The sequence below is a fragment of the Plectropomus leopardus genome, chromosome 1 (genome assembly GCF_026936395.1).
Source record: "Plectropomus leopardus strain MGB_pleo_1.0 chromosome 1, ASM2693639v1, whole genome shotgun sequence".
Classification (NCBI taxonomy): domain Eukaryota; kingdom Metazoa; phylum Chordata; class Actinopteri; order Perciformes; family Serranidae; genus Plectropomus; species Plectropomus leopardus.
This window is the reverse complement of record NC_142176.1, coordinates 25,771,698-25,788,052: the sequence shown is the minus strand read 5'-3', so window position 1 is coordinate 25,788,052 and position 16,355 is coordinate 25,771,698. Positions and strand designations below refer to the sequence as shown.

General features: G+C 40.2%; 1 protein-coding gene across 3 annotated transcripts in view; it reads left to right on the top strand.

Annotated features, from left to right (window-relative positions):
- Positions 1–16,355, top strand: part of kiaa1549lb (KIAA1549-like b) — a 72,354-nt gene that overhangs the window by 22,644 nt on the left and 33,355 nt on the right. For 2 of the 3 annotated variants that reach the window (XM_042484563.2, XM_088078763.1), the window contains exons 2-4: positions 7,553–7,921; positions 11,201–11,674; positions 11,812–11,927. In XM_042484563.2, the coding sequence (XP_042340497.1) occupies positions 7,553–7,921; positions 11,201–11,674; positions 11,812–11,927 (959 nt within the window). The other variant, XM_088078746.1, reaches the window with a different exon arrangement.

Genomic DNA, 16,355 nt, shown 5'->3' with positions numbered 1-16,355 from the left:
TGTGTTCATCTCATTTCGGATCCAGATATTTAGGAGTTTTTTCTCGTGAGCTGAATTTTCCACAGAGGTCTCCTCTACTTTACACCGGTAAAAACATTGAATAAAGCAATTTCATGTTACAAATCAGTGTTTCTCTGACACTCCTTGGCATGTTGGAGCCGGCTGGCATCCTAGCACTCTCTGATAACTTAAGATCCAGGCATTATTGCGTTTTTTTTGTGGAGCAGAATTATCCACAGAGATCTCCAAAACAAATGGACCATGTGATTAAAAATGGTAAAAACTCTAATGTTTGAGGAAAAACTCTAGTGTTTTAGGATTTCTGCTCTTGTATGCTATTTCAGCATTTTCCCTTTTCTTCTGAAAGTTTGACAGGAATTTGTTATTCTTTTCTTATAGACAGTTAAGGCCAAGAGCCATTGGTCAGCACATTTGGTTCCACATTTAGGAACTCAAATTGTTAATATGCTTTGAAACCAGGGTTGGAAATTCACATCAGCCACCAGCCAAATGCTATTAAAATATGCAAGTGGCAGCTATATTTGCTTTATTCATCAGCCATTAAAACCCCTATTGTAATCTACTGAGTGGATAGTAGATTTTATAATCCACCAGCCACTGTGGCAGGTGGACAAAACAGTTAATTTCCAACCCTGATAATTAAAACCCCTATGTACTGAACATAAACATAATACAGAAAAATTGTGTTGAATATTTTTGCATCATATCAAAAGGTGTTTATTTATAAATGTTTTTTTTGTTCAGTAGAACTCTGTCTGTATGATTTATTCACTGTTTCTGCTGCTTACTTTCTGCATTTACATAACGAGGCCTGAAAATCAATTAAGTTTGGCTGCTGTCCGTCCATTTTCGCCAAAAGGGTTTGAGCCAGCAGATATATGATCCCTCATGTGAGAGCAGAGGGAATGTGTCCGCTGTCACCTTCCAAAAAGCTCACTAAAAGCCCTGAATAATGGCTCTATAGTGTGTTTAACTCATCCAGTGCCTGCAGTGGAAAACTAGATAGGAACATAATGTACCACTATGCATACAGATACAGGAAATATTTAATGTAATGTCTTGTGTTAGACTATTTAGAAAGTTCAGTAGGCCTATTTGTGATAATTAAGTTACAAGACGTGAATATGACGATGTTAAATGACTTAAACAAATCACTATCACCTCACAGAATATGTCAACATATAACCCAGTCTTAAATGAAGCTAGCTAAAACACAGGGACAAGGACAGTGGAGAACAGCATGGTGAGCAGTAATAGGAGTGGACAGAGTGCAACAGCATAAGCCATGACTAGCGTTCTGAGCTGCATCAGGACAGAAGTCAGTGTGTCGACATGTCGGGCTGAAAAAGACGAAGAGCCTTAGTGTCAGTGGATAGGCTTTTATCTGGAGTGAGAGAGCGAGAGAGAACGAGAAGGAGGAAAAATAGGCAGCAAGAGAGAAAGCTCTGCTTCTCCTGAGTCAGTATATTGACCAGAGCTGTTTCTTTTCATCTAGTATTTGTTTCCGATCATTTTATCAATGAAAATGGAGAGACTAGTGGTGTCAGTCCGAGGCTGATTTTTAAAAAATGATTGATAGAAATGTGGAAAACTAAATCAAGCTTTGTTGTTATGTTTTGCACATTTGATGATTGTACACAGATTTATAAACTAGAAAGGACTAAGTGCATGGAGTGCATTTCTCTACCAAGGTTACACAAGAGGTGTAAATCACAAGTTCCATCACAATACAATATTATATTGAATATTTGGATGACAATACAATATACTGACATCAGAAAGTCTGTCATGATATGATTTTGATTTTAATTCAATTCAGGGGGTCTGTAAGTGGTATGAGACAATATCACTAAATATTAGTGGTCTATTTATCATTTTTGCCCATTAATGGGTGCTGATAGGAGGCTTTAAAAGCTATAGTTATCAGTTGACCTTGGCTCCAATAGTTGCTGATGGCTGTGCTAGGCCACTTGCATTGTTTGATTGTTTAGGAAAGAGGTACACATGATTGATATATATCATCTAGTTGACAATATGTATTGATGTCACTTGGCATGGATGGTATTTGGTCATTGATCATGGCATGGATATATTAGTTCCAGATTGATATATCATTACTCCCCTGGACTTCACAATCTTAAAACTTTGCTAACTTTTTAAAGAAGTCAACTCAGTTTGGTACATGTTTGAGTTGTATTAGGAATTAGATTTTTTAATTTGTGAAGAAGAATATTTGCATTAGATGTTGATATAGCAGAGTGTGTTGAATTGAGCAAGTGTGTGTATTTTACTGCAGCCTGGTTTTAAAAAAATCCTGGAATCACATGTAATCAATTACATGGTCTTCTTGGCCACAGACAAGCAATCAAACTGGACCAAAAACATACTGTATCCTCCTTGTCAGGAGTAATAAATGAGTGAGTAAATGAATGAACACTTCCTTTAATACCATGTACACTTCTCTGCATGGTTGCAGGGTTAAGTGTCCGCTTGGCTTTGTTCCAGACAGCTAATGCGTGTCTCAGCCTGCTGTGCTGTTTGCACTCTCTGAAAAAACAAGAAATCATGGTGCTTGTTGTGTGTGACATCCTTCCTCCCATCCATACTGTCATCTCAGCAGAGCTTGGCGTCACAGCCACCATCCTCCCTCTATAGCCCTGCACAGACAGGATGTCTCCATACACAGACAAAAATGCAGAGGGTATGTGCAATACATATGTTAAGATGCAATTTTTCAATCAATATTCTCTCCTCCCAGACTTCCCTCTAACTGACTGAGCTCCTAATTTTAATTTGGATAGAACAACAGCTCAAAGCAGTTGTATATGCTGAAACATAGCAGGGACTTCTGAGGTACTTCCTCAAAAGCAGTCAACAAGCTTCTTCTTAAATGTGTTTCTCTGCTCTTAGGGATCCATCCACCTCACTATTGAATTATACTCTCTTGTTTACCATTTTCCTCTCACAAGAGAACAAAAACAGCTCAAAGCAAAAGGAAAAGCAGTGTATAATATGAGTGGAGCAGCGGGAGCCCCGGCAGTGTCATGTCTGTGTCCTGGCTGCTCAAAGATAGTGCTGGCTGCAGAAGGGGGGAAATGAGTGTGGAAATGAGGTCTGTGGTTTATGTGTGCTGGTTGCAGAATGTTTAAGGGACAAGTCAGGATCATGTAGCTGTCTCCTGATAAAGGAAGTGTACCAAAATCAAGAATTTTAGTGATTATAGATGCTGGGAGTGTCAGTTTCTTATGGGAGGCATAAGAAATTGCATTGTTATTTATCCCATTAACAACCAGTTTCCCATTTGATTTCTAATAAAATGGCTTTAATTCCAACCTGCCTGGCAATATTGGCTTTTTTTGTATCCGCATATTCCAACGTTCTGTTTACGCTATCTGATGTTTACTCCGTTACTCTGTTAGGTACTTAAGGCAAAGTTACATAATTAAAGTAGAGTTATGCAGGTTAAGTTTGGGACTTTCAGTCTTTATACTACCACCTTATTCACTCCCATCAGTGCATTGGTCATGTGATTGCAACCTTCCTGATTACGCAGGTTATATATGAATTGTGGTGCATTACTTTTCATAAGTAAACGTACCAACAGTGCCGGAGAACCGCCTGATTTGCTTGTTGACTACAACAAGTAATTTTCAATTATGGACTGTTCATTTTTGTGCTACTCCTCCTGTAAAGTCAACTCCCTACTTTTACGATCAACTTGACTTCCTACAAAATACTGGTAGTTATGTGACACCATCTGCAACTTTGCATTCAAGCCTGAAGCTGGATGGTATGAGGAATCATGAAGATAAATGACTTTTGTTGAAAAGGACCTGCAGACTTCTGCACTGCAGACACTTCACGGCAAATTCAATAATTTTCTCATTTTTGTACCACTCTTTTACCCAACAGCTGCACTGATTTCTGTGGTCTTGAACTATGTGACTTTCGTTTTTCACAGCCCTCCCATTCCCATCACTCTCCACCTGCCTCTATCACTGTCTGCTTTTATCTGCACACCTTCTCCTCTCTCGTACATTGTTAAAATCCTCCCATATGCTCAGCCCAGTCAGAACAGGTGGCAAACCACAGGTGAACCCCACACCTCCTCTTGGACTGGCCTCCATTCTGTGCACCCAAACTCATGTTGACACTGGGCACACTAAGCAGGCGAAGGAGGGGAGCCAGGAAGTTCTCTTTCAGTTTGATGACCAGATGGTTTGACTTTTTATTGGCCTTGAAGCAGGAAGCATATCCTTTTGTTACCTTAGAGCTCTTATGTGAATACAGAAATACATTTCTCTTCTTCCCACTTTTAGTTTTATGTCACTTTTTGAAAGAATGGATTAAAAAATGCAATATAGCAATTTCACTAATCACATTTAAGCACATTAGTGATTTATCAAAGAAAGGGAATTAGGTGGGATCACAAATACAGCATGAAAGAGCTATCTTTAAAAAATGAATGGTGGCTGTTAACGAAATTCAGAGATTTATTCCTTTAAAAACAAATTATGAAAGTATTATGCTAGCTCTCTGGGATATTGGTGACATTTAAGAATACATTCAGGGTTGGTGACCTGGAACTTGAATGAGTAAGTGTAAGATCCTATTAGAGTTTACATTTAATGGTTGGGAAATATCTGAAGACAGAGAATTGTTTTCAGATAGCTTTACAGTGCCAGCTGTGTGAGTACACACACTGCCTCAAGCTAATCACCATGTGTGTAATTCAGAAAACATGGACTCAAGGGCCTCAGTAATTTCCACAGTGCATTCTGGACAAATCTCAAAATTATGTAGTTTATGTTCAAAGGGTGCATTCAGTCGAACAGAATAAGGGAATATGACTGATATGCGAGTGTCCAGGTTCATGTATGTCTTCAAAAGGGTCCCTCCTGCTCATGTCACTCCACACTGAAGCAGTTGTGTGCAAGTGCTGGCTGGATGCACTTCAGCAGGAGAAACATGCTGAGGGGGTGGGAGGTGTGACAGGACTGCAAAGCTTTACAAATGGATAAAAGAAGTCCTCTGTGGATGTGTCGAGGATGTGCTGAGAATAAAAGGAGACGAGAGGAGGACAGGGATGGATGAGAGACAACTTCTTGTCGACCGTCTTGGTGCATTAATCACCTCCATCACCTTATTAAACTTTACTGTAATGTAAACCCCCGTATCTCGTCTCTGTCTGCCCTTTATTGAGGCATAATTCCTGCAAAGGCACAAACCACTGTAAGATGAGTCCATTTTGTGTTATCTTTGCTATTCTTGAGCGCACAGCTGCCATCTCTTAAGTAATTCTATTTGTTCCACTTTGAAGATTGTCTCTTTTTCTCTCCTTTGGGAAAACATAAATGTCTGCCCTCGGTGTGCGTTGCTTTCTAAGACTATCAGAAAAATGTATTTACACATCCAAACCTGGTGTGAGTAGCATTTGTGATTGGTTTTCGCCTTGACACATAGGTTAACATGATAACAGTCAATTAAAAGATTTTCCTAAAAGGTCAACTTAACATTTTCTGCAACTTTAACAGCCTAACACCATTCGAAGTAGTCTTTACACCCAGAGCCATCTCTGTAAATGCGTATACTTGGAATCAGGTGTCCTCTAAATGGTGGTGTGACATACCTGGCTCTTCCTAATAGCTTCGTTTGTCATGTTTAGAGTATTTAATTCTTTGCTGACATGCAGGCTGAATGGATATGCCCAATGCGTAGGCAGTCTGATTTTTCACACTGCCAGTTAATAGGGCAGAGCATCAACATGTCATTTTAGATATATTTTTCACTTATAGACAAAATGAATTTGGTTGCACTTTCCAAAAAGCACCTTTTATAATGGCCCCATATGTTGTAAGTAATGACTTAAATAAATCACTCACTAATGCATTATAGATTAGTTCTGAGCCATTGATAAGAGATGCTTTTGGGTTTCTGGGTTGTGAAAAAACGAACAAATATTTGGCTGGTTATTTACTCTCCTCTAGAATAACACCTGCTTTTTGTTTTGGAATAGCTCTTAGAAAGACACTCAAATGGGCAATCGACCACTTACCTTCTGAAAAAGAGCTGCAGAGCATATGAACCCAAATCCATTTATTAACATTCACAGCTGCAGACTTGATGGATTGTAATTTCTTGTAGTTTCAGTATGCATACTTTCATCATTTACGTTCTTCATGAAATAACCATCAGAATCATTTATTGGTTATTGACTAAATGTTTATTGTACGAGCTCCTGTCCAAAGTAAATTCTGGTAATGGGTCCAAACTGGCAAACAAGAAGTTAGAGCTTCTAATTGGCTTCATAGGCTGAATCCAAAAGTCCACACTCTGGACTTGTGGACTGAGCTCTCGCAAACTTCAGTAATATGTACTGTGACGTTTTCACTGTCTTCACATAAAGTCTGAGAGGGCATAGACTATAAGTTGATGGATAGGCCTCCAATCTGTTTCACTTGTTGACATAGAAAAGTTTCAGTCACAACTACAGACATTTTTCAGATGTAATTGCTGCTGTAATATTTAAATTAATCCCATGTAGGCTATAGAGTTATTTTGTGACTGAACAAAATGATATTTATATATAACATATAGACTATAGACATTCAAATGCAGAATTGTTTGTAAATAAGGGCTGGCCTGTAACTATATAGGTTGGGTATTATTTACATTGGAAGACCTCCTTTGTTGTTTTTCAGCTCCTTTTTTTAGCCTTTATTTTTGCATTATTAATATTATTGGTCGGAATAATATTCAACCACATAATGATATATATATATATATATATATATTTATATTCACAAATTATTTGTTTCCAGTCCACAGTTGGAAAACAAAACAAATTTACAATGTCAAGTCCATATTGCCATGAATTGTGGGTAATCAGTGGTGAATGGTGGAGTCTGCACCCCTAGCAGACTCTCTAGACATCTGCAGAAAGTGTTGACATCCCGAGAAAGTCTGCAACTGCTGTGAAATCCAGATATTTGGAATCAGCCTAAATTCAGGGTTATACGTTTTCCAGTAATTTTCTTTTTAAATCACATTAAACAACTTATATTTATTATAATGTATGTTACATGCTTGTTATGTAACAACAGAATGAATAATGATTTAGTCATTGTTTTGTTGGTTTTAAGTAGAAATGTTATTTTTTTATGAACTGATAATATACAAACCTTGTTTAATCTGTCTGAGGAGCTTCCTGTTAAAAAGCAAGGGGTAGAAGCTCTTCAAGGGAAATTTATTGTTGGTTTCCTTCTGTTCTTTTGAAAAGTTTTTGTAGGTTTATTCATTTGTTCATGCTTTTTTGTTTATAACTTTGCTTTCACAGCCTCACCAAAACCAGCCTGAACTGTTGGTGTGATGCAACTTTTAAACATAGTATTTACCAGGTGAAGATTACTCCTGCAATCCTTATAGAACCTTATAAGAGCATTAATGGAAATAAGAATAGCTTCAGCTTTAAAATTATACCTTTGTTACCAATATTATATCACCCTTTCTTTTTCTCTCTTTCTGTTAACAGAAAAATCCACCTATGATGCCTCCGGCTCCTCGTCTTTACCAGGCGACCCCACAGTCACGGCTGCTCCTGCTCATCCATTGGCTGATGTGTCGGTGGCAGAGGAGGTGCCTTTCTCAGTCGTCCATTCAGCTGGTGATTCAGAGTCTGAGGGGGAAGGTTTATCAGGACAGCCTGCCTTTTCTTCTGTCTTAACCGTCATGGCAGGAACTGTCAAACATCCAGTGAGCCTGGATCAAAGTAGAACCTCGCCAACCATCACCAGGGACGAGACCCACACCACTCAATGGCCTTCACATAGCTCCAGCCAGGGTTCAGAGATGTCCTCCTCATTGTCGTCTTCAGGGGACAGGATCTCTCTCGCCAGCTCAGGTCTGACTTCCAGCATGTCTTTCCAACATACCACACCACCTCAGACCATAATCATGACATCAACTGTCTCTAGGCCATCGCATGTGGCTTTAATGGATGGAAACAGGAATGCGTCATTATCAGCAGCATCATCTTCTTCTTTGTCATCATCACTGTCTTCATCAGTTCAACCCACTTCCTCTGTGTTATCATCCGTAGAGTCACTGCTATCTTCTGCTGGATGGATGAAAAAAGTAGCTTCATCTCGAGTTCAAAGCATTATGTCTAGTCCTACTCCTCAGACATTAGCACCACCAGGGTCTCTGGGTTGGACATATAGTCTAACAACAGCACACTCTACTACTCATTCAGTTGTTGACCTACCAGCTGTTCCACAGAGACTGCAAGGCACTACAACTAAGTCATCTCACTCTCCAAGTGAAACCAGCATTGAAAAGAGCACTGAAGTGACAAAATACTCATTATACTCATCAGCGGATAAAATCTATGGAGGGATTGGAGCATATATAAGGAGTGTAGGCACAGAAGTCATCAAGTCACCAGCAACCAGCACATACACATCATTTTCTGCTCCTAACCATCGAGAAAATCTTTTAAAGATTTTATATGGATCCACTCAAACCCAGAACCCAGGTATGAACTCTCTATCAGCCAATAATCTTGAAATTAGCACCTCACTTCCCTCCAATCAAGAGAGTCAAGCTGTTCAAAGGCAGCAGGGAGCTTTACAAAATCCCACATCAGCACTGCTGTCTGCCCATCCTAAAGGCTATTCAGTTTCTAGTCATGTCACACAGCAGATGTTAAATCAAACAGCATATGCGGAAAAGGAAAACGAGACAGCCGTAGATAGTCTGACTTTTGTTAGTGAAAGCGTCAGAGATACAATCATGTTGCCTCTTAATTCACGTATTGTAAATCCAACCGTATCACCAGCAATGACGTTCAGATCCGCTGATTCTCCAGCAAGTAAAACGTCTCTCTCTGAAACTGCAATCACTGAGCTAACACCTATTCACTTTGGCATGGTGTCCTCAGAGCATGCATCTAATCCCGCTGATTTACTGACGGCAGCGGGTCACGGCAGCCCCAGAGTTCCTGCCATCAATATAAATTACAACCAGGGAGAGATAGCAGGAGCAGACCTCAAATCCATTTCCGCTCAAGCTCACCCGAATAACTCACTTTCGCTCACAGGGCCAAGGCTGGACTCCACCACTGGTTCCATCCTCAGTTCTATCACCAGAACAGGAACAACCTCCTCCACATCAGAGTCAGAGTCGCTTCATTTGCCAAGTAATGGAGTTATAAACGTTCCAGAATTTGTAACACAAACAGGGTCTCCCAAAGGCATCACTCAGGAGCCTGGAGGATGGACATTGCCAAAAGTAATATTTTCCTCCAACACTGGGATGATGTCTCTTTCTGGTTCAGTGTTGCCAGTTAGTTTAGCAAAGGATATGACTTACAAAAACATGTATGAAAGTCTCTCACATACTACTCCGCCTACAGACTTATTGTCCTTTTTTCTCAGCCTCAGCCCAAACAACACTGATGACACTGGTCTGTCTGCCAGTAGTGAAGTTAATTTTGCAGACCAACCCAAAATCTCAGTATCTTCACAAGGACCTTTTCAAACAAGATCTTTAGCTACGTTTCCCCACAAGTTTTTTACAACATCTGATCAAACTACTCCTCATGAATATCTCCAGACAGCGTCCTCGGCTGACACCTCAGCTCATATCATAAAATCTGAAAGGGCTGGTCGCAGCATACCATCAACTTACAGGGCCGAAACAACTGCAGGGAACAATAAAACGACACCAGCCTCCAGTGTTTACATGGCATATGGAAATAAGCCCTCTGAGAGCTTCCACAGAAATACAGAAAAAAGTTCACTTTCTCCTTTATTTAATGGAAATAAAGAGTCTACTGTAATCAGAGACACTGTATTTTACACAGAGGATGTTACATCAGGACAGTTCACAACAAAGTATCCAAATTTCGTAACTACAGATGATTTCTTCATGTTGAATAAAGGCCCTCAAGGTTCTGGCAAAGGTTCTCAAGCAACTTCTGATGCATCGTCAGAACCTCTTAAAAGTCTTTCTCGCAAAGATAATGTGACGATGTCTTTTCCTTCCTCCTGGTCTGAAATCTTCCTGACACTCAGCTCCGCTTCTCCCTCTCAGGGACCAATCACCAGTGTGAGAAGTGATAGTGCAAATTTTGATTTAGGCAGACAAAGAACCATTCCCTTTGCTGCTTCCTCTGCTGCAACTACTTCCTCCAGTTATGGACAAAACAGCCGTGAATCATTTAGCGCTATTTTCAGCTTTGGCACAAAATTAATGGCACCATATACAAAATGGAAAGCCACCAAGCCTGTGTCTTTTCAAAGTGCTGCCTTTGAATTAGAAGATACATCTTTTGGCTTTGATAGGGCAAAATCTAATTCACAAACAGATGGCCCATCGTATGAACATCTGAAGTTGGAAGACAGACAAAAGGCTAATATGCATATATTTAATTCAATTGATCCAACTGTAGTCACCAGTGTTCCAACTTCATTTTATCCAACTGTTGGCGAACATCCATCTTTTACATATGTTAAAGGAACATCAGAAAATATAAAACAGAAACTGAATTCATCTCCTGCTAATCTCAGATCTGCTGCAGCTGTCCAAGTACAGCAAGGAGCCACTGTGAACACTGCATGGGGCTCAGATGGTTCTCTGCCCCTCGCTCACATGACTCCAGACTCCATGAAATCTTCAAAAGCTTCTTCTCTTGCATTGGCGTATAAGAGCATGCACAGCCCCCCTCCGGCAGATGTTGACTCTCTTGAATATGCATTTGATGCTGCTGTCACACTTTCAAATAACCCTGCACTCAGTTTCTCTGATATTGACAATATCAATAACACAACTGATTCAAAAACGAGGGGGTTAACCCTTCCAACTGAGCTGGAACCATCATCTGTTTCATTTCATTCATCATCTTCAGAGACTTCACCATTATCATACAGTAGTTTCAAAGCTTTTCAGTCCTCCTCCCTACATAACCCCAAAATGTCAGTGTCGTCTAAAGCTCCATTTTCGTCGTCATCGACGTTGCATTCACTTGGCAAAATATTGTCAGTAAAACCAACCATGCACCCAGGCACTGCATCATCATCTGGGTCTGTAAAAGCCACATTTCCATCCTCATCATCAAGTTTCACCTCATCAATAGATCACTATCTCTCAGAGGAAGTCACTGAGACATTTGTCCTTACAGAGGCGGGGATGGACGAGTTAACCGCTGGAACATCTAGAGCAGTTGCGCTCACTTTCCCCAAAGAAAAAGCGGCCAGTCTAGCCCCCTCTCAATCAGTCAGAATTACCCTTTCTGATGGGCCCACCGAGAGGACATCTCAGGTATCACCTCTGCCCCATGGACAGGAAACCCTGACAGACTCTGTCCAGCTTACCACCACAACTGTAGCTTCAACCACCACAACCATGCCTTTCCCAAGAGTCACCACCGGAACCACACAGCCTGCCACCATTACCATGCCCGTGCCTGTGACCAGGAGAACCACCCCAACCACAACCATCAGGACTCAAACCAGCAGGAGAACGTTCACGCCACCCGTCCCCAGAACGAGTCCTCCCAGGGGGGGCTCTACCATTTTCCTTTCGCCTTTTACCACCACCACAGAGGCCCCACCACAGCAGTGCAACATCACAGAGAGACTGTGGGTGAAAACAGGTAAAGAATACTTATAACACGGTTTAAATAAAAACAATTAAACTGTGGATTTTATTTCTCTGACATGTTCTGCTCGGTGTCTGCCTTAGTTTCTCCCTTGTTTTGCCCGCATGTCTCTGTCTTTTTATCTCTCTTAGTTGTTTCCATCTATGTGAGAAGAAACAGGCTGGACAGCATTCAGAGGCAAAACCTGCGAAGGGGACTAAGTCAGGGTCTCCGAAAAGCTCTGAATGATACATCGGCCCAAGCACAGGTCAGGCTGTTATCAGTTTCTGTTAATCACTCAAGAGAAATGCAGGTGTTTCAGCTAATGGAGGCGGCAGTGGCTCAGGAGGTAGAGCGGGTCATCTTTTAATCACAAGGAGGGTGGTTTGATCCCCTGGTCCTCCTAGTGTATGAATTTGTGTGTGTACAAGTGAATGAGAGGCCAATTGTAAACATTATAGTCTGGTAAGGTAGAAAGGCGCTATATAAATGAAGTCCATTTCCCATTTAATGGATATATACGTAAACTGTCTTAGAAAATTAAAACATACACCTCTCAACTGAACGCATAGTATATTATATATATGTCATGGTGTGATTATTGTTTTTGTTGTAAGTGTGGAGGCATTATCTGTGCAGCACTTAACGCTACGGGGACATTTTATATTGTATCGTATCGTATATCTAAAACTGCAACTACTACTAAAACTATTAAAAAGGCTCTAATATGCAACAATATTTGAAGCCATTCATTTACTATTGTATTGGCCAAGTGTAATGAATAATGATGAAGCTGACACTCGTTTATCCTCATCCATTAACTGAAATATTCAACAATAAAACCTGTGCCACAGTTTATATTTCAGGAGACACAACATTCACTGTCTCAGTTATTGCAGCCTTAGCCTTTTTTTTTTTTTACTTTTTTGTTTGCCACTTCTAAGGAAAAAATGTGCATTTTCTGGCTTCATGACACTATTGTTTCAGTTTCTGTGATGCTGTGAACTACACTTTTGCTTTTTTCTATTAGGGGCCATGCTTCTCTCTGACAGCAACTTTACTGCTTCTCCATGACACATCTCTACACAAACGCCTGTCATTTTAGAATGACCCTAATTCCTTAACACAAGCACAGTGGTAAAAAAAACAAAAAAACAACTTGATTAACATAAAGACAGCATTAACTTCCCTTAATTGTCAGCAAGTGAAATCCACACTACTGTTTTTCTTTCTCTACAGCGTCAACAGCATCATTACTCAGAAACAACTTAAACCTGTCACCTAAAGCAGAGTTAGAATCAGAATAAATGCAAACATAAATTTAAAGTTTTTGCCTTGTTTGCATGTGCATTGAGTGAAGTTAATGGTACTCAGATTTATTGTTATTCAAGACTCGTCTCCCTTTAATGAACAGATTTATTTAAAGAATTCTTTTTTTTCCTTTAAAGCAGTTTGTAAATGTTGATTGACAGCTACTGATTTACAGACCCAAGCTGTTACTCAATCTTGGCAGAAAATCAAGCAGTTTTGTAACACTGGTGAACAGTGAATGGTTCGTATTCATGCCCTCAACAGAAATCTGGAGGTTTATTAGCTTGGACTGAATTAGACACTTATACCGAGGGCTCTCATGTAGGCTATGTGAGAAGAGATGAGTCCTAATATAGAAATTAGGTTGACTGAATGTGTCCCTGAAGGCAGTGGGTGATGTCACATATTTGAGTAACTGAACCAACACTAAAACAAGATATAGATTAGGACTGTGGCCATAGTTGTAGATGAGAACTGTTGTTCCAATTCCTTCATATTTATTTACTTATTTAAAACCAGAGAGTTCACAGAATCTATCCACACTTCAACCAAAAGCAATTTACCCAAAAACTAAGAAGGAAACCAACCTCAGCATTTCCTCTGCAATAATGACACAAGCAGATCCAGTGCACACACAATGATCTCCGTGTCTGTGGATTAGCCGTTTGTGGAACCAATCATGGTTCCCACTGTGCCAAAAACCATTCTCTCTCTCCAGTAAGCCTCTAATACCTCCGCTCAGTGTGACTTTGTATCAGGAGCACCTCTTGGCTATGAAAAGCGACAAAATGCAGCTGGTGAGAAGTAGAAATATGTGTGTTTTAGTCTATATGTGTGTGTTAAAAGCAGAGATAAAGACTCCCTCTGGGGACCATTTTAGCAAGCTGGTAAAATGTTTTCTGTGCATGTACTGAACATGGGAAAAAATCAATGGCTAGAATTAAATTGGGTTGTAAAAAACTGTTTTCAGGGGAAACAGATGAAGCAGCGGTTGGATTTCTTCCCTTCATAAAAAAAAACTCTCCTCCTAGTCTCCAGTGGGTTGGAGTGCCTTCAGAGTGTTGCAATTTTGAGCAAGTGCTAAGCACATTTATGTGTGCATGTTTTTGTGTGTGTGCGTTTTGTATATCTGCAATCTGGTGAAATGTCTCGGTGTGTTGTATTTCTCAAAGTGGAAGTATCAAATAATTGAGAGTGAGGCCTGTGTGTTCGTCCTGCCTATGTGAAGGTCAATGCTCTCACATGCTCCCTCTCTGTCTCTGTCTCTCTGTAGTCTCTGAAGGTGTCTTGCTTCACTGCACTCCTGTCACCCATTTCAGCAATGCTTGGGTTCCTTTTAGTAGCACTGCTCTTTCATCCAATGGGAAGCAAGCTGTTGGCGAGGGAAATTGCCTCTGTGTTTAATTATAGGTTATAAATGGTTGGGAGGAGAGAGATGTGCTATGCTGATGCTAAAAAGATGATGAGAAATAGACTAAATGAAGTGAACGACGAGGCTAAAACCATTTTGAGCCTTTAAAGAATACATAAAAGTAAACTATTTTTGTGTCTTGTGCTTAGGGCTCTCCAGTGACTTGAAACTTTTAGAAAAACTGACTGAGATCCGTCGGGTTAATCTGCTGGCAGTCTTTCACACTCTTTGAGATAGAGTTAGTGGGTGTGTTACCAAACTCTGGCTTTCTGGAAATGCAATCTCTTAATAACACCTTCACATGGGTGAAGCCTGAGAGGATGAAGTGATAATAAAGGGCTCTTTTCACAGAGCTCGTAACAAGGCTGAATTGTGAGGAGGCAGAGTGGTTACTCTCAGCTACAGAGAGGATAGGCTCTCAGTGTTTTTGGCTAGCGGATCTCCTTGTTAGCGCAGGCTTTCAGATGGGGTTAGATAACAGACCTGAATGGTTTCACCTCTCCTACACTCACATCTAGTTTTGCTACATCTGTCATCGTTCGCTCTCCGGTTTCTGTGTATGTGGAGTTCACCAAAACGTCAAACTCTTAACTGACGATCACCTGCATTTGTAGGTACACACAGTTATGAAACACACATTTCACCTGTATTTCTGTGAGAATGAGAGCGCAGTGATACCTGGCCTCTTGGATTTAAAGTGAGGGAACACAAGCCTCTTTGTCCCAAACTCTCTGTTTAACAGTCTCTCCCATGTCTCTCTCATCTTTACTCCCTTGTCTCTCTCTCTCTCTCTATCCTCAACAGCCCTTCAGTCCTCCTGACTCTCTTTTCTCATTTCTGTATTCCATAATCACTCTCTCCCCTGTTGCTTTCATTAGCGAGAGGTTAGAATACACTCTTTACGTGCTCCATCAATCCAATGCAGTTCAATATCCTGTCATTCAGCTTATTCACTAACATGACTGATTGACACTATCCTCTGATCCTGCCTAAAGGGCCATATCACGGATAGGTTCTTGTCGATTAACTGCAAGTATTTTACATTACATTACCGACAACAGAATGTGTACAATTTTTAATCGATTTTACTAGCTTCCATGCATTGGATGGTTTCCTGTCATTCATTTCATCAGAATGATATGAAAATAAAAATTCAAACTTGCTTCAGAGAGGCCTTTTTCACAGCAGACATTTTGATTTGTCACAGTAGAAAAAGCACAGGTATTACTAATAATATTAATGATGACAACATTTTATTCAAGTGTCCCAGTGAGCCATGACTGTGTGACAGTGAGTCAGCATGCATAATATCACAACTCTGAAAATGAAGCAGCTAAATAGAATTCAGCCATCATTCATTTCATGATTTTCACCTGTGCTTTTCACACTGCTGCATGTTGTTCTTCCTTTAAAAAAGGTTATTGGTTAAGGGCTTTCGCATCAAACCATCATTTTGATATTTTACCACACAGTACTGGCTTTGACAAAGGAAATAAAGCAAGTTAAGTAACAGATTCTCCTTTTAGCAACTCAGTAGTCACACTGCATTAAAATGAAAATCACTCTTAAACCTTGTGGTGGTTTTTGGCAGTACAATAGATACCACAAGACAAAATATGTCAGCCATCAGAGACTTTAATCATGTTGTTTATCACTTCAGTACCTGTGGTTGTACTGTGGGTAATGATGCCAATCAAGCTGCAATGCTGCGAATAACAGCTTTTTGGTAGCATTTGATATACACGACTCCTGCATCAATGTGATGAAGTACCTTTTTATTCCACAGGAGGTACCACAGTAGCCCCAGAACTTTGTCAGGAGGATGTGAACCAGGAACTTGTTTAAATCTTGCATTTTTATTGTTAGGATGTTCTTAACAGTTTTACTATGGTTGAGTATAGTTTATGTTCTTTATATGTACGGTTTTGTTTTGTGGGTATTTATTTCCTGTTTTGGTGATTGTACCCATTGAGA